Below are 19,182 nucleotides of genomic sequence, written 5' to 3'. Positions count from 1 at the left end.
TCTCCGTTCTCAGAGCCGCGGAAGTTGTTTTTCTACTCGGCCCAGACTGCTCATTACATTTATCACCGGCAAAAAATTAATTACAACTGTCCAACATTAACCGTTTCTTCGCGTTCCGATCTACGATAGACGATCCCCCACAGATTTTTAATGGAGTCAACAGGATTTCAAAGGCCGTTCCAATTCCCCATGAATTTCTGAGCAATTTAGTTCCGAGGAAGAGGAAAAATATTCTACTACCAATTCTCCATGAATTTTCCGGGACATTTAATTTTCAAGCAAATGGCAAATTTTCAACTTTAGGGATTTTTCAAGAACCGAAAACAAGAATTGCCTATGAATTATTGAAACGCAAAATTGATTTTCAAGGAGAATACTCATCGGCAAAAGACTCGTCCGTCGCAGAGTTTGTATTTCTAATGACTCCGCAAGATTTATGACACATGACTATGTTGGAAAGTTTTATTGTTCTCTTTTATTAACGCGATCGCCGTCCGGACATCTAACGACCAGTTCCAGGAAGACAATGATTTGCAGTTCCGACCCAGAGGAACATGCAATTAATGTATATCTGTAATAGTTTCTTAAATTAAATCACCGTTTTACAAGAAAGCGGTTTTTATGTGCCGAGTATTCTTGTCTGTAGCTCAAAGGTATATCGTGCGTAAAATTAGCACGCGGATGGACTTTGTTAGCGGCAACACGTCCAGTTCGCGATGTGTTAATAGCAATAATGAGCAGGATCCTTGCAAGAACTGTACGAAGTCATTTTGCTAGTCTCGGAACGGCGACCGGGCTCATTATGTTCGCAAAACTTGTTGCCTTTTAATATACGTGGATCATTAACATTTTGTCTACAATGTGAACTCTGGTCTTGAACTTTTGAACGGCGATTACGTGCTTGCTACTACCATTTATGCGATTCTAGAATGGCCGAAGACTTTACCGACTGATGGTATCGATCATTGCAGATTCCAATTGGAGATTCAGGAATGATTTATCATTTTTGCAATCTCAAACAAATTTGAGAGTTTCTTGGCAATGATAATACCGATTGAGTAAAAATATATAGTAGAGAATTTTTTTACCACACAGGAACTCGATATGCAAAACTGCCATCTAATATTTATTCCACGTCAAGGACGTAAAAAATTTCTACTAATATTATTCCCCTAGAGATAACGTTGCTAGTTTTGTTTTATTTTAAATAATTGCCCTGTGCTACGAATTTTAACCGTTTCTTTGTGCGCAAAAAATCAGTGGACGATTCTTTTATAAATAAAGTCAAAATCTCAGCTTTGAGAATTTTTCCTGCGTAAACCATGACAGCTATGCGACTGAATTTTATGTATAATAATTCTGTTGACTCTCCTAAATGCAACGGTGTACTTTTGATAGCTTTACAAACACTTAAGTAGGTTTAAAAAGTGTTTAAAGAAACCTAGGCGCCGAATATTTGGACGGTGCATTAGCGCTCCAATTTTCTCGTGCATTTTTTAGTTGATTTAAAAAATTAGAGGTCCGAGGCAAAATCCAACTATTTCACGCAGCATGTTCTTACTGCAAACATCGTCTACCAGTTCGCAGTGGAGCAATGTTAATCCCGACAACAAAGAAGCCATTCCACGCTGGTTCTGTGGAATTTTCGCGTAATAGGTTTTTTAGTTGTTTCTTTTTTCTGCGGGTTTCGTGTAAGTTAATGGCGCGACAGGATTTACAATGCAAATATTTCCCAGATCGCGCGTGGAACGTTCGTCGTTGTACATTTTCTGTGCCCGTGGCCGTGCCGAGGACCAAAAGCTCGTGGAATCACGCGACAGATTTACAGAGGGAACGAAAATATCCTCGACATTTTTGCTAGGCACCGCGTGTCGCGATTCGAATGTAAATTTCCACCGGAATTGATAGCCAACCTGTTTAAGTAATTATCCTTGTTTATATTCAGGGTCAGTATGGGATTTCTCGGCAGGAAGTGACAAATCATGAAGGCCTTATTTAAATCTTTGACAAGAAACATGTTGTCACATTCCCGAATGCTTCATTAAGTGATGGAAATAATCTTTCTAGATTACTTTTTTCATTTTTACATCGAGTATGCTGACGTTTTAGCGTTAATGATGTCTGGTGGACTTGTGAAATACGAGACGTTGGTGTCAACAAACTTGAAAGACATTGTTACCTTATTTTTATCATAAGGAGTCTTCTAACCGTTGATGACAATTTTTCTGCACTCTAGAGTTGGTTAAATTAGTCTATAAAAATAATTTATGGAAACTATCAATAAATATAATCAACGAAATATTTTTTAAAAATAATCCACACATTAATGCAGTCTATAAAAAATAATTTATGAAAATAATCTCTTCAAGCAATGTGCAGAAATTCTAAAAAAATATATCCGTCAAAATCAATCCACAAAAACAGTGATTTACATAAAGATTCGCAATTTACTTGCAACGTTAATTAACCTCGGAATTTTTATGTAAAATAGGCCTGTCGCAAAACAAGACTTTAGTTTCAAGGATTTTGTTAATAATATAAATTTCCATAATCCAGAAACGATTTAAAACGAAGTAAAATTATGTGAGAATTGACGTCCCATTTTAACGATCATAGTGACGTGATAGTCTCTCAGAAATGATTCGGTTACCTGCATCGTTCGTTTACGACAACAGCGGAAAGCGAAACTGTTTTCCGTCGTGCGTGCGCGTTCGGTGCCATTACGAAGAAAGCGTGCTGTATAACAATCCGCCGTTGGAATAGAAAATCCGTCGGCCAACCAATAGCACGCATTTTCTTTGGCACGCTATACTGTCCGGTCTATGTTCACGGCGCGAAGTAACGTGAGAAAACAAACGCAGATCCTACGAGTCTCATTGTGTGTCTAATTGAACAATTATCGTGGACACGGCGGCAACAAACTCGCCACGAAAACCGCATAACCAGATCGTCAAGATGCATTGGATTATGCATCGGAATTCTTCGTATACATTGTCTGAGCGATTCAACGGGTCACGCGAACTTTGCGAGCACGAACAGAGACTACTTAATACAGAAGGCACTGTAATGAGATCTGGAAGATTTTCTTGGGTTAAAGAACGTGCAACCTTCGAAATTTATTCCTTGAGAACGATTCAAATATCTCTGAGAAGACATTTAAGAAATGCAGTAATAGAAGGGAAAATTTTTAGAATTTTTGCAAATAGCAATTTTCAGTTTGATCACGAGCAATTTCTTATTTAAGAATTTTTAAGTATTAATTTTCTCGAGAAAAAGAATGCATATTCGTCGAAATCGTAATAATAAGGATAACTGAAAGGACAAAATTTGTGGAGTGGAAGGAATTTTTATGATTCTAGAAATTTCAAGTATTCTGACGAACTGACGTTTGCACTCGGTGCAACGGACGTCTGTGTTTGAAGAGGCTCTGCAGCGTGCATTAAGTATCGTTTAAACAGCACCTAGAAATCAGTATGTTCAAAGAATTTCGTCACGCAGTTCGACGATCGGGATCGACGTCGGTCGACCGCGGAACTCTGAACCGGATACGAGAGGAAAATCAACAGTTGCAACTGCATGGGGCATTTTTTCCAGTGCAATAAACTATTGCAGCATGCTGGAGAAAGAATTCCACCGGACCCGAACTAGCTCGTAAAGATAAGCATCATTGCAAAAGAACAGGAAACTATTTCGAAAACGATTCTTCTCTTCGAGACGGTCGTTTCTCACGCGTCTGACCATGGCCGTCCTTTTCTACTTCGCCGAATTCGCGACGAGAAAAAGAAAGCTTAAAATAGCGGTTATTGATTTTTTTAATTATGTGCACCCACTTCGAAAAATCTGAAAAAATTATATGTTAACAACCACAACGAGGTGCTAAAAATGTAATAAATATAAACTTAGTATCTCATAACTTCCACAAGAAATCGGCATTTCAAAATTCTTTTTGTTTTTTAAAATTCGGTTTCGAATCTAGAAATTGTGAAACAATTTATCGATGTGCATTCTAATAGCTAAAATATGCCTGATTTTTTTCAGAATTTTCAATTGAAGAGTAAACTATTTTCTCTGGAGAAGCTATCGAATGGCCTGTTGCAAATTCAATTTGGTATGGGGGCTCTTTTAACCTTTCTATCCGGCTACACTCTTTGCTGAACAGTGACAGTCAATTTATTTCTAAATCAATCATTTATGTCGAATAGCATACTGTAATCGTTTATTTTAGAATTGCTATTAAGAAGGAAATGATTGTGCGTCTTTTAACTGCAGTACGGTAATTAGAAACCTATCGATATTGAAAGTAATGGAGCACCAAGATCGCATTAAGGAAACGCGATAGTTTATGAGAAGTATAATGTACACCGTAGCTGAGCAGTGTTTGATCATTTGTTGGGAGAAAATTAATCTGTACTGTTCGAGGAAGCATATAAACGGAGGCTTAAACTCTGGCGGAACTAAAGCTCGCGCACTAATTTAATAACAAATTGCAAACTGCGTAAAAACAATAAAATGGTAATGGCCATAAAATGCTAATTGTTATACTATCTATCCGCCACATGTATTTCCTCACGCCGGTACAAACTAAATTTTTATAGTCTCTAGAATATTTGCCGGAGGCTACGAATAATTTCGAAAATTCCTCGACCAGTTTCACGGGAGCCGAAATACCGGAACGACTCACAAACAGAAAAATGCATATTTTCTTGAACCAACAGAGAGTCATTTCATTCAAAAGAAATACAGTGAACTGTACATAGTGATCTCATGAACATCAAGTTACTTTCCGTACTTGCGACGTCTTGATTCGAGGCTTGTGTACATCCGCGGTTTTTCAGGAAGTTATTCGAAGATCCGAGAGAAACCCAGAAGTTCTTCGCTCCAAGTAATTAGAAATTCTTGTACCTGCATCGAGTACACGAGAAACGCTCCTGACAAAGTATCGAGTCGGTGTCAGTGGCATTAAGTGGTCCCTCCGCTTGTCCCCATAATGGGCGCGTTCTATTGTGCTCCCGGTCGAAGAGAACGTCACTGACCGGGCAAGAAAGTGGAGCTTCTCGAGCCCCGGACACCGGAAGTTCCACGAAAATACACGCAGGAAGAGGTCGACGGACGGCTGATTGGTATTCCTCAAAGGACTCGTCGCACCGATTAATTAGCACGTTCAGGTTCATCGGGATTCCGCACGCGTGCGCGAATTTCGCCCAAAATAATGCACGAGTGGAAAACAGGTGTTCCGTCTGAGAATCGCCTTCCGACTGCAACCGTTAGTGCATTCTCGTTATATCTGCAGGGAATACATCGGGACTGCTTGTGCAAACCCAATTCTTCGCGGACAGGAACCTTATTGCACCTTACCACGATTTAAATATTGGCAATTTCTCAAGAATCGTTGCGTAATTTCCGCAAGAAACAAGATGAAGTATTGAAGCGTGAATGTAAAAATTAAATTAAGGGAATCGTGTGACGTTTAATGAACACTTATTTGTAATCTTTTCTCTTACTGGTATGGGTGTGACGTTAACGCACCGAAGAGCTGAAATCGCGCTGCCATTTTGCGAGATCGCTGTAAATGCATAAAGGTCCACTTATGCATTGAACGAATTGATATCCTCGCACGAGCGGATCGCTAACACCCTTCAGATCTGCATTGCTAATGAGCCGGTGCACCGGTTGCAGCACATTATGCAAAGTAACTAAATAGAAATTATGCTGCGGGGGCGTTCATCTGGATTAGACAGAAACGGTACTGGCGAAGAGAATTGACAAAAGAGAAGTGGTTATTCTCCGCCTCTCCGCCGATCTATGGACGCTAAAGATCGTTAGATCATTCTTGTGGCAACAAAGCATGCTCCGAGTCAACTTCGCATCGTTCAACTGCGCACATTTGCGCAAGCATTGTTGTAGAAATTAGACGAGGACCTCAACCGAGTTTAATAAACATTTTAATATATTAATTTTTGGATTTATTTGTAAGATCTTGAAACTAGCGGATCTGAAAAGAAGAAATAGAAGTTTTGACAGAGTTGAGTTGCTTTCCTCTGCGCAGAAAAGTGGAAAGAAGCGTCCGTGTTGGTATAAATAATATGGAACGAGCAACTGTACTATAAATATGACCATTAGTTAACAGTTAGTATCCTGCTCCTGTTAAGCGCGCGTAGACTAGACCGTATTCTAGCTTGTACATCTTCGTTGATCGAGACAGTTGCAAACAATTTTAGCTTCTTTTCTTACTGTAATAATTGTTAAACAGCTAAAAATCTGAAAAGCTAAAAAATTGTATAAATTCAGAAAAATCTGAAGCTGTAGACTATTGCAAATAAATAGTCGAAAAAAACAACGCGAGAAGGCTGTTTGCAAAGGAGGTTCGATAAACTGTGAAAATCCTCTCAAGATTGCGCGAAAGCGAGAATTCTAGCTATTGTAAGAACGAAGAAAAATTCTATAATTTCAGGCTATTTTATGCAAATTGAAATGGCTAGTTAGAATAAAATAAATAGAGGCGTGAGAAGACAGTGTACACAGCAAGATGAATGGACTGCAAACGTCTTGCACATTTTACAAAGCCAGAAGATATGCAGAGACTGCGAAAAATCCTGCAATTCCAGGCGCTCGGTTAGAAAAGCAAACAAACAATCGGAAGAAGATAAGCAGAGCCGCGAAGGCTGTTTGCGGAGGAGGATCGAATGGTGTATAAGTGTCCTCAGAAGATTACGCGAATTACAAAGCCGGCAAGGACTCTCGGGGAATGTAATTACGAACAATGTCAGGCTGGAGCGAGTAAGCGGCGGAAGCCGCGTAAGGACGTCACCCGAATTACGTGCCCCCGCGAGAATTTATGCAATTCGCCTAGTGTGTCTCGGTGTTATGTGAAAGTGTCGCGACCGACACCCGAGATTCGATACGCCATTCAACTCTCGCGACGAATTCCCTTCCGTCCGTCTCTTACATAAACCGGTAAAAGTAAAACCGTCCGGAACAGTCCGCCACCATCGACGCCGCGCCGTTCAAACAAGATTTTGCTTCTGTACGCGCCGATCGGGACGATCAGGGGATCGAGGGGAGATCCACGTGAGAAACGAACCGGGAGTACCGTTAAACGATCCGATGCAATCCGAGGAATCTCCGTGTCCCGGCTTTCCATGCCTCGATCGCCAACGCATACGTCCCGGTTGGCCTTTATTTATTTATTTATTTCCCAGGCGCTTTACCGCGCATGAAAGTTTCGATGAAAGTTCCAAGAAAAGCTGGAATTTTCAAGAGAGTTAATGCTTAATGCCGTTCAATAATATGCATGTTTGCGCAAACGAGGCGGATTCTGAAACTACCAGATGGAACCGATTGATCTACTTATTTATAGTATCCTATAGTTACTCGAATCGTGAAAGTATTTCTGTGAGACTGCATACGTACAGAATAAATTTTCCCATTTTTTTTTACACAGTTTTTTAATCAAATTATCACAGCCATTTGCATGAATTTACAACTTCATGTCGTAACGATCGATTTTTATGAATTATTGATGGTTTGTAGTTCAATAATTTAGTGTTGAAGAGTACTTTCTAAAAATTCTATGTATATTCTAATAATTTGATTACAACAAAAATTGAAATAATGAAACCTTTTGTAAATTCGCAGTTACATAGAACCATTTGAAGAAGCAAAACTCGAGGCGATTTATTTTCTACACTGTCGATTTCAGCAAACAAAAATGCAAAATAAAATTGATCGTAAAGCTGGATTATGCCAATGGAAACCTGAAGGCTAAAGACTTTTTCTGGTTATAGATGCACAAAAAAGCCGCATAATACGTCGTTAAATTTTTCAGAAGTCATCCGAAGAGACAAGAGGAACTCTCTGGAAGTCTGGTCGCAGTTCCAGGGTTGCATTAAATTATTATTTGCATGAACATTGCTCTCTCCACTTTCGTATGTGCGGTTTCCTCGACCACGCGTGTGAAATAAATACCGATTGTCATTATTATTATTAGATATTCTTATTATTTGCGAGATGAATAGAGTTATTATGTTTGTTCACTTCGTTTCAAGAACTTGGCGTGATTCGAACGGCTTTGGTGGCAGATCACGAGTTTGAATCGCCGTGGAATTTTACAATAGTTAGCTGTATGAAGTTTGAAAGAGCCGGGATAATAAGGATAGGTCGAAAACGCATGGTAGCACGCCGAGACTTCCGGCGCGGCGGGAAAATATGTTTGTAGGTCGCTCGAAACTCTCCGTTGACGGCGAGCTCCGTAAATCACGAGAGCTATCGAGCAGATGACTTTCACAGTTTTGAGGAGAGGCGAGTTTTTAGGGCATCCGAGAGACGGGTCCACGGGCCGATCGCGGCCAAACACCTGTTCCTAATTGCCGACCGAGACGATCCTCTTTGAAGAAACTCGAACGACCGCGGAACACACTCACCGATCGGAACCGTTCCGTGTACTGATATTCCGTTGACACTTTCTAAATGGCATTTAGTGACCTGATCAACTGCAATTCGAGTGACGCTCCAGCAGCAAAGCGTGCAAATTTACGAAGAAATCGATGAAACTCCAATGAACCGGCAGAGAGGTCCAATCAACGGCCACAGAACAGTCCCTGGCAACCCGAGTGTCCCGATATTTGGCTAACACTTTCTAAATCCTGACTGCTAACTATGGCAACACGTGTTTCAGCGTCACGGTACGCACCATGGAATGTCGAATTTTTACTTCTGCCTAAATTATCAGAAATTGATGAAATTTCACTGAATGGCAGAAAGTTAATTTACTTTGAATAGTAACAATTCTGTATTGTAGATATACTAGATTTCTATGGCTTAATTTACAGGAATTCGAAATTAAAAAAATTTACTCTACTCCATTGGACATCTCTAAAGGAGATCAAAATGTCTTATAAAATTTTCTCACCTTTCCACTATCGAATTTTAATTGCAGAAGAATTTTTAATCGAGTGTCGAGAAAATACCTTGTGCAGAACTTTAAACTGATAAAAATAATCGAAGTTTCTTTAGTCTATCCAGAAGGCGTTCCACAAATTTCAGAGCAGATTAGTTTCAAAAATATTTAGTTGAATGTTCTCAGCTGAAGTTTCGGAACCGTCTTGGTAAAAATGGCACATCGAGTGAAAACGTCTAGGGACACCCTGTACAAGCATGTAGGAGGTTACGAAGAGCCCGTGGAAAAGCAGGTCAGCAAGTCTATGCCGCCGAGCACAGCAATATTCGGCTGTGATATATCACGAATCGAGCGGTATCAAGACTCCGTTTCTCGAATTTGATACTCGCGCTTCCTGGTTACACTTCCTCCAGCATTTCGATTTCGTAAGAGTAGCGCGTGCAACGTGCACAAAATCTGTTATGCGAACGTTCCGCGTGCCGGCATGCTAATCGCGACAGGAGAACGCCGAGACCACGTTGGCGACGATAGAAAGCACGCAGCAAACTCTGTATTAAACTCAAACCCTTCTGTAAAAATCAAAAACCTGAACGTCGTCTCTTTTACCTAAACGGCAATTGATCTAACCCTTGGTTCGTTGTCAAACAGCTGATCTCTTTAGCCTTTACTTGAATTGAAAAATGAAATAAACGAGTTTGTAATGTTTCAAATTAAAATAAGGTTTCAAATTAGATTAAGAATTATAACGTTTCTCCAACGGGCACAGATTTGTTTGTCATCGTGGAAGTTACTGCAAAAATACCAGATGACACACAGTCTTGCAATTGACAGAAGATTGGTCGAAGGTTAAACAGAATCTCAGCCAGTTTATAATTCTTACTACGAGTAAAACGCTCAACGTCACAAAAATTACATCTAACCTCGAATAAAACAAAACCGAGGGATTTTCACGGAATGTCGCGTCACGAACTCGCAGATATTTGCATGACAAACGTTTACTTCTGCGATTCCCGATAAAAAAAGTCGTGAATCCCGCGAGGCGACACGCGCGAAACGCAAATTCCCCGTTTCCTGAACGCGTCAGCTCTCGTAAACGAGACCGGATTTCGCACACGAGGATGTCGGATGCTGGACACACTGTCGACACTTGCAAACACATGATCACGGTGCTTCACCAACAATCGAAACCGTCGGATGACAATACATTTCGACGGGACGACTCTGTCTCGAGGGATTCGCGTCGAGGAACGTTTGCGCGGGCGGAATTCGCAACCCGGATGTTTCGCGGTCCACGGGCGAGCACAGGTGGATAAATTAAGTGTAATTTCGGTGATTACCGTGCGCGAAGATTCGTCGGAGACGGGGAAGGTGGAATGACGAGGCCGGAGTGCACGGATCAGGACGCCCGAACCGTCTGAACGTCTTTCTCGCACTGAGAGACGAGTCTCGTTGAGCAATAACGCGCAGACACCGGCAGTCCACCGACACACGATACATAGTCGAGGACAGAGGTTCCCAGCCGGGTCGCCAGCGACCCCGGGCGGACACTCGATTCATCTCGCGGATTAATAAATTATCGTTATCATCGCCGGACCCGCGATACCTTGGTCTACTTTCCGAAGTACAATGGGACTGTTATTTACCTAAACACCCTATTATCGACAGACTATAGCATTAGTTCTATTGTCCTCGTTCTGTGGCCATTTACCTTCGGTCGTGGACAGGAGTTCACGGGCGCAAAACGCTTTATCTATAGTGGATCGAGTCTTCAAGGTTCTGGTGCTTCAGTTCGATGAGTAAAAGCTTTGAGAAAATTTTTTTATTAATAAAGTAAGGTGAAGGTTTTTTCAAAGAACCCAATTCCATTTTCATTCATCGAAGAGGCTATTCAAATGTAGTAAACACATTGCCCACATTTGTACATTCTATTCGTGCAGCTGAACGTAGACGTGCGATTGAATCGAGGGGTAGTTTTCTCAGCGTAGACTCAACGAAGACTCTTCGGGCAAAGTGATTATCTCACCTAAATTATTCCCCGCCCTACCATTCCAAGAAGCTTATTGGAAACAAGGAAAACGAATTGAACTAACAGCGTGGACGTCAAACCGATTAATGGCTTTCCTGCTCGTTAGTTCCAGTACTTCGGCGAAAAATGAGTTAAGCAATTTACGGTACGCCGTGTTCGCACTAGATAATCAAGGTAAGCGAATCAGGTTAATTCTAGTTTATTCATGGGATATTGACTTTTATGTAATCGCGATCCTATCTCACGCGACGCGCTAAGGACTAAATTATGCATAATACATAGTTGTGAACATGGAATTGTTATGCTAAGAAATATTTATATTTCGTTGGATCGGAACGTGCACGGAATTATAGTTAATATTAAAGATACGTACGATTGTCAGAGACGTGTTTCGAAAGGGGGTCGCCGAGTAGAAAGGATTGAGAACCTCTATTCTAGGCCGACGCACTTCGCAGGTGTACGGAGCTAGAGAGCAAACACTCTCCGCTGGTCAACTCTACGAGTCATGGGCGCCGGCGCTGTTGTTCCACCCCATGGGAGGGGAAATTTCAACCCCTATAGTCTTCTTCGATGTGGCATTGATCCCCGCCCACGCACCATCCGTAACCCACAAAAAGGAACTGATGCAAAAGAAGAAGGAACTCCACAACTAGCTTATTCCTTGCTCGACCCCGTGTCGATGCATTCATGGGAAAAATATTCACCTCCTTAAAATCCAATCAAAAAGCCATTTGTGCGACCAATGACCGACGACCACAATCTATTACGCAACTCGATAAAGGCATAGTTTAGCATTGAAACTAAGTAGCCGCTCCATTATCTAAACGTCGATCTCTCTGTAATTAATTTCTCTAACTGTGGTTGTAGTGGTTTCAATTAAATGAATCGATTACTGAACACGGTCCAGTCAAATGCGAACGAAATCGCGCGAATAAAGGAACGTGCTTGGCAGTTAAAAAGCGACCGAGTCAGAATGACTGTCAGTCAGATCGACGGTGTTAGAGTGATCCGGTGACCTTTCCGCGAGATTTATGGTAATCAAATCCGACCGGCCGACGCCACTGTCCGCTCAAATTGCACACGCAATAAACACGGTAGCAGCCTCGGCCTCCGGTGTGTGCGTGACTCACGCAAGATTTGCTCCTCGGCGCACACGTTCTAAGGCAGCTTTCGATTCCGCGAGTTTAGATCGCGGGCCCGGGTCGGGCCTGACCCAGCCAGGCCCAGGCCCGCCACGCACTTTTACCCGACAGGCCGACGCATGCTCGTGTCGTGTGTGTCGCAAATCGAAAGTGGCCGCGCTCGGGCCGCGGCAGTGCCGTCATCTTCCGCGTGCGAGGGGCCCGCGTTGGCCCCGCCGATTGTGCAAGCGATTGCAATTCAAAATTCGCCGCGGATCCGTTGCGACACGCCCGTGTCCGTTGATCGATGATCGATGAACCACGAACTCTGCTCGATCGCTTCTAGCTTGGAGCCTCCGCCGCGAAATTGTCACGTCTGGTTTGGAATTTTCGCGAAATCTGCAAATTTTTGGGATTGGTGTGTGAGACTTAAGATTTCGGTGGAGGACTTTGTCTATATAATGTTCTGAAATTGACAACGTTTAGAAATGATCACAGATTTATTTATCAATTGTTAACGCAGTTTTTAAAGTATTTCTTATGGACTCATTAATCCTTCTACTCTCCTGATCTCATAACAATTTTAATACTGTGGATCGAAATAAAACGTGAGGAAACTGAGGATGTGGTCGATTTTTACTAGAATGTGAACATAAGCGAATCGATTTAATCAAGGATTTACTAGAAAGGCGTTTTTATAGATTCAATAATCATAATGTAAAGAAATTAGGTCATGTATGTTCTATCCGTGTGCTGGATTTCTTTTATGTTCCTTATTTGGCCATTATTCTGCACTTTTATACCTATTTTTGTCTATAGGGAGAGTCAAACAATGAGGTTTATGTGCAAATTCTTTCGCATCTAAATGACGCTTTCATATTGCTTTGCATTTATACTGTTGAAAATGGTTAGTTAACCTTAGATAGCCTTGTGTATGCAGTTATAACGCATACAATTTAATGGTGGATAATTTTGAGCTTAAACACAGTTTTCTAAAGGATGGTAGTATCATTACAAATAATCACTGCAAACATTTAGTCTAATCCAACAAAAATAATTGTCGCACATTATTTTTACAAATTTAGAGCGCATGGAAAATTTGATAAAAATTCACCTAGACACTTTCAAGTGTGTAGTTCACGACTATAAGATTCAAATGCTCTGAAATTGTTAAAAATATTGCAAAATTGCAATTATTCTGCTACCAATATCGACAAAATCTTCTTGAAACTTAAAGGACCTGAAGTTAAAATATTAAAAAATGCTACTGTTAGGGTAAAAATACTCATCACAGATTCAGTGGTCAGGAAGTAAGTTCCTTGTGAAATAGGGTTACAGTCTAAGAAGAATTAGAGCACACGGATCTCGTAAAGATGAAACGAAAGCAGAGCTGTCAGCTTCGTCAACGATCAGTATGCAGGCGGAAGGGCTCCAAGATAATTTCATCGGTTCTGAGTCATCGAATGATTGTGCTCCTCGGTCCCCGCGACACAAAGTAGTCAATCCCCTCCTCTCATGCATAATTTCTAGCACGCAACAGGGATGCCATTCGCGCGAGAGCGTCACGAAACCATTGCGATTCGAGCGCGAACGTTAATAACGTCTGCTGGTCTCATTGGTACGCAGTCGAAGGATGCGCTTGTATCTCTCTTTACATAATGATACCACCATGAATCCGTGAAAATAGTTCTATTCCAATTAACCGGCAAATTTCGAATCTCGGAACGAAAGAATCTTTCGAGCGTAAAGACCCCTGTTCTTCCGATTAATTAGGGTATGTCGTTTTCACTCGACTTTTCTTTGCAACTCAATTTTTTTCAGGCTTTCGAAACTGCTAATAACCACTTTCCTCGGTCCTTTTTGGATTTCGCCGAGCAATTAATAAGCAGAGTTTTACAATTATCTGAAATATTCATGCGCTCTAGAGATTTGAAGCGGCCGCAGTTTCTTTTCGCGTCCGAGGAAAGTCGTACGCAACAGCACACGTTTGTCTTCGCAATTTATATGTAAAACGTGCTATTTAAAACTCGACGATAAACCGTCAGCCAGTTCAGCAGGCAGCCTCCGTGCTCACGGTGGAAAATATTATTGCGCTGTTCCCCTTTTCTGCTCGGGAGAACAATCATTCGGCCGGATTTCACTTTTGCTGCTCTAAATTTTTCAAAACGGCGATGAATCGTCGCGAGACAAAATTTCAGATGACCCGGCGGGCCAGCTAAAAGAAGAAAACGAAGGCATGCGAGAATCCCACGTGATGTTTACGTCTGCGCCTATTTGCGAATGATTTCTGGGACAAAAAAGATCGTTCGTTCCATTTATAAATTTTTTGTAGTTGAGATGCACTGTTCTATTTTTATGTTGGTTTTCTTTTCCTATGTTTCACGTGTAAAGCGTAAAGTATTGATCGGATGTATCGAGATTCGTGAGAGACTTATTTTCCTACTACGACACGATGACTACGAAGAATTTTATGTACTCGCGAATTGCATTCGAAGGATTCTTTTAATATTACCTGGCTGAGATCGTAAACGCACGCTGCAGGTGTCCAGAGGTAAAAAAGCAAATGGTGTCTATGTTTCGTTAACAGGCGGTAGGACAAGTCTTCTGTACCTGTCATTGGGAAGGAGAAGCAAATGGAAATTTGCCTCAACATATTAATTAATGCTCATTTGACATTTTACTATCGTGAGAACAGTTTATACGAAAAATTTGTTGAAATGTCCTTCGATTCTAATTTATATTTATTTTTTAGAACAGTGTATAAATAACAATGTTACTAAAAAGCTGTTGATGAAAATGTTGGACCCTCCGAACTTCTTTTTGTTAAAACATTAGGAAATACTGGCAAACGATTACTCTAATTATTCAGCCAGAATCGAGACCATGTTTCGCACCAGATCGCTATCAGTCAGCATAACAATGCTCTTCTTATCAGCCCCGATCTTAATTTTATTCCCACCGGAAGTCGCCATCTTCTTCTTAGCGGACGCATGAAATTCCACCGCCCCAGTTGCCATCTTGATCTTTGAAATATTATTTACAGTGATCCCAGAGCCTGGCATGATCACGATTCTATCACCGGCTTCACGAACCAGAGTCTCTATAACCTCCAAACCTTCTTCAGCAGTGTCCTTCTGACCAGAGGTCAGTATTCTTTCGAAACCAAGTTCTATTAACGTTTCTAACGACCTCAGAGGGTCACTGACCTCGTCGAAAGCTCGGTGAAAGGTAACTGGCAAAGGACTGGCTTGGGAAAGAATATCCTTGCAGAAGTCGACGTTGATTTCGTCGTTCGAGGTCAACGCTCCGAAAACGAATCCGTCCGCACCGTGGTTCTTCAGGATTTTCAGGTCCTCCAGCATCACTTCCATGTCGTCCTTGGAGTATACGAAGTTGCCAGCGCGTAGACGGAGCATCGCGTAGATTGGGATCGATGAGAAGCTCTTGATCTTTTTAACCAGGCCTGGAGTGGGGGTTAAACCACCCTCGGAGAGGGCTGCGCAGACTTCGAGACGCTTTGCTCCGCCGTTTATGGCGTTCCTTGCGGATTCTAGGGAGTCGACGCAGATTTCCATTTGAAATACTTCACTTGGCTAGTATTGCAACAATTGTTTAGTCCCCTGACTTCTTCGGTAATTATTTATTAGACGAGAGAGGAAATTCGGGTTGACTTAAGCGTACGTTTGCCCTGAAAGTTAAATATTCGTGATAGAGAAATACTTTATTTTATCTCAGAGGAATTGTATATAAATTCTATTCTGTAATGAAAGATTTTTAAGATCGTAATATGCTACAATCATGGCAGATTTTATTAATTACTGTAAGTAATTCAACACAAAAGAATCAACACAAAAATACTTACGATTTTATAGGAAATGAATAATAAGTATTTTCACTTGCAGATTTAAACAGCGGAAGTTGTAGACAAGGTTGCCACTCTCTCAGGTTGGTAATAAAAAGGGAATGTTACTAATATTTTGTTACTAGAACCGACACAACCGACGGTAACGAGCTGAATGTCTGAAATTATTTTACGGGTACTCTACAGACTGATAACATAATTTGAACTGAGCTTCTACCGTGGTACGAAACCTGATAATTATCTGATAAGCTCAGACGAAAGAAAACAGTAAAAACCAATCTGCTGGAACGCGCGTGGCAATGAAAATGGCCGACTGAGGTGATTGAGCCGCCATCTTGAGGGTATCGTTGGAGGCTTGCTGAGGATAAAATCATTCTCGACGTTTTCTTACCTAAAATCGATTTCTAAGATTGCCAGAATTTATTCTCTTATTGCATTATTTAATCCCTTGCACCCCACAACACAATGGGAAAAATGTGGTCTTTAAATAAATTGTAACTAGACTGCCAAACTTTATGCTAACTCTCGTTTACCGACTTCGTTTTATAAAAGTTATGACGAGGGAAATATGTCTTTGAATGACTAAAATATGGTTAACTCACTATTGAAGGAGGTAAAACATTTCTATTTGGTTCTCGTGCTTTCCAATTCATGCAGACAAATTTTTATTGTGCACAAAGATTCGCGATCCAGTTACAATTCTGAAGGATACAATGTTCCATCAATATCACTCAGAAAATCAATTTCAGCAAACATCAAAATTCGTACTAAATAAAACATCAATTATAATCCGATTCTACTATGATATAGTAGACATTCTATACTGTATTCTATCAGCCCTACGTTTGTTGCAAAGTACCGAAATCCAGGACCGATCTAGATCGCACAGGATCGAACAACCGGGTGAATAATCACAGGACACCAGTGGGTTTATAAAGCGCAATGAAATTCTGTATTATACAACACGTGTGATAAACTAATACCAAGAGTTATACAAGTAAAAAATAATAATAATAATAATAATAATAATAATAATAATAGTAATAATAATTATTATAACAAACATTTAAGCGACATTTATGAAATGGGGCATTGGCAAAAATAGGGTCTAGAGGTAAAGAAATAAAATACTTCAAAAAAAGGACAGGAGAGCTGGACGAAAAGGGGGGACGCTGTCCTATATTCAGTCGCGATTGTCCGTCTGGCCGATTTCCGATCGACACAGTCCATTCGAAGCATCGGTTGGGGATCTAGGAGAAGGTTTACTGGATCGCAATTTTAGTGGATCGATCGGTCGATTCCGCAATAAGGCCCGCGGGGATTAACTTGGGGCGGTCTTTGGAGAGCTAGAACGATTTTCCATGGGTTTAGTCCCCGACCGGCGACCGGTGTTTCAACATCGCCGACGATTCACAAGCCGGACATCGGCGCGTGCCATTTCCTTCGCTCTGTGGCTAATTAAAACGATCCGCTCAGAGATCGCCGTTCGAGACTGCGATCGGCGCCGGACTCGTCGGGTTCGATGCGCTCGTCGTCCATTTGTTCTTGTGCGGATCCACGCCGAAACCCTCGTCGTAATTTCCCCGTGTGATGAACAGCTGCTTGAAGTGCGGGATGCAGTACAGTTTACCGTTGTTCAAGGTGAACGTGTCCATCCTGCTCGAAAAGAACAAATCATTAGCTGGTCGATCTTCTTAGGCAACAGACTGAGGATCTTTGCGCCGGTTACAATTTTTTTCTACCGCTATTGCGACACATGCAGGTGTTAAGTAAAAAATGTTGTAGTCTTACTTAACCCTGGAACGATATACTTGTATTTTTTAAAAACGCCATGGGATCATAGGTGACCCAAAATAAAATTTCAACCCTTTTCCTCAGTTATATTATATTGATGAGTCAAAATAGCTCCGAGCGCAAAGGGTTAAAATTTCATGGTGTCTCTAGCGACACCAGTGTGTCGTTCCCGGGGTTAATCAGCATAAAAATGTGAACTATGACAGCATTCTCAAATTCAACGTCAGTCCAGTCAAAATCCGCAGTCTGGTAACAATGAAATGATTTTCAGACTCGTTACCTCAACACACAGTTGCACTGCAGACACCGGAAACACTGTTTGTGGAAGATTTTGTTATTCGTCTCCACCTTCTCCAGGGGGTAGACTTTCTTCTGGCAGCTCTCGCAGACGTCCGTACAGCTCGCTTGAATCTCCTGTATCGTTTGTCGGGTTCAAAGAGGAAAAAGAAACAGAAAAGAAAACGAAAAAATAAAAAAAACGAACCGAGAAAAACAGGCGAAAGAGAGAGAAAGAGAGAAAGAGAGAAAGAGAGAGAGAGAGAAAGAGTCGACAGGGTGAATATGAGGGGATGATTGTGATGATGAGAGGCTGCCAAACGCTTCGGGGATCGGTGAACTATAATTTTCCCATGTTAGCGACACTGTGAGACGTTGTCGAGCAGTGGACAGGGACTGGGGCCCCGAAAATGGGACACTAACGAAGGGAAAGGGTATTCTCGGAGGATCTGTTATTTTGGATCATTTTTCCCAGGAAATAAAGGTTCACTGTGCTGTTTCTTTCGAATTTTCGCGCACGATTTGCGCGCAACCGTGCGTTTAGACAAATCGGACAAATGCTTGTACGTCTTTTATATAAATTCGTGATTTTTTCGAAGCAAACGGTAAGCGAGCTATGGTTGCGGTGAATATTCGGTTTTTAATTTCATCGAACCGAGAGACGTATAAACATCCGTTCGTTTGACGGGAACGCACTATAATATTCGCATCGGTCATCATTTCGTCAGGATGTGCCCTTTTATTTATCGTTTGCAATACGATCGTAATAAATCGTTACACGTGAAAGGTAAAAGGTAAAGAACAAGAGTACAAGTCGCTAAAAATTATACAATCCCAAGACGCAAACGAGGGTCTACGTGAAATAATAATAATATTATTAATAATAATAATAATAATTAATAATCATGTCTCGGCGGAGCAGGCCGGGAACCAAGCGCGGTTTCGCTTCAAAATAAATCCCACTCGCGGACATATCTTGTGTGTGTGTGAGAAAAAGAGAGAGAGAGAGAGAGTATATGTGTGTGTGTTTGTAATATATATAAATATTCTCCTATCCGCCGATCAACAACAAACAATCGCGCTCGCGTGGCTCAAATAACAACGGTTCCCCTCGTTGAAGACAAAACTTATTGCACTGAAAAATCGATCAAGGGACAAAGCTCCTCGGGGTGAGGGGGGGGGGGGGGAAAGAAGAAGGGTAGATCGC

General features: G+C 41.4%; 3 protein-coding genes across 4 annotated transcripts in view; all 3 read right to left on the bottom strand.

Annotated features, from left to right (window-relative positions):
• Positions 1-10,389, bottom strand: part of Snu (ABC-type transporter snustorr) — a 59,935-nt gene extending 49,546 nt beyond the window's left edge. For both annotated transcript variants that reach the window (XM_076794883.1, XM_076794884.1), the window contains exon 1: positions 10,234-10,389. The gene's annotated coding sequence lies outside the window, so the exon portion shown is untranslated. The remainder of the gene's footprint in view (positions 1-10,233) is intronic.
• Positions 10,390-14,593: 4,204 nt separating this feature from the next.
• LOC143358076 (copper homeostasis protein cutC homolog) lies at positions 14,594-16,722 on the bottom strand. Its single transcript, XM_076794950.1, has 2 exons — positions 15,906-16,722; positions 14,594-15,731 (listed from the first exon to the last, which is right to left on the bottom strand). Exon 2 carries the CDS (start codon positions 15,616-15,618, stop codon positions 14,905-14,907), a length of 714 nt encoding a protein of 237 aa, XP_076651065.1. The 5' UTR covers positions 15,619-15,731; positions 15,906-16,722; the 3' UTR covers positions 14,594-14,904.
• A 112-nt stretch (positions 16,723-16,834) lies between these two features.
• Positions 16,835-19,182, bottom strand: part of LOC143358077 (uncharacterized) — a 46,442-nt gene continuing 44,094 nt past the window's right edge. Inside the window, exons 20-21 of the mRNA XM_076794951.1 lie at positions 17,980-18,113; positions 16,835-17,561 (exon numbers count right to left, since the gene is read on the bottom strand). Coding sequence (XP_076651066.1) covers positions 17,378-17,561; positions 17,980-18,113 — 318 coding nt within the window. The 3' untranslated portion in view covers positions 16,835-17,377. The remainder of the gene's footprint in view (positions 17,562-17,979; positions 18,114-19,182) is intronic.

The sequence above is a fragment of the Halictus rubicundus genome, chromosome 10, assembly GCF_050948215.1.
Source record: "Halictus rubicundus isolate RS-2024b chromosome 10, iyHalRubi1_principal, whole genome shotgun sequence".
Taxonomy (NCBI): Eukaryota; Metazoa; Arthropoda; class Insecta; order Hymenoptera; family Halictidae; genus Halictus; species Halictus rubicundus.
Note: the sequence above shows the minus strand (reverse complement) of the source record. Positions and strands in the feature narration are given on the sequence as shown.

Bases quoted from the DNA above. Each gene is read 5' to 3' on its own strand.
- LOC143358076 (XM_076794950.1), bottom strand. From the start codon at position 15,618: ATGGAAATCTGCGTCGACTCCCTAGAATCCGCAAGGAACGCCATAAAC.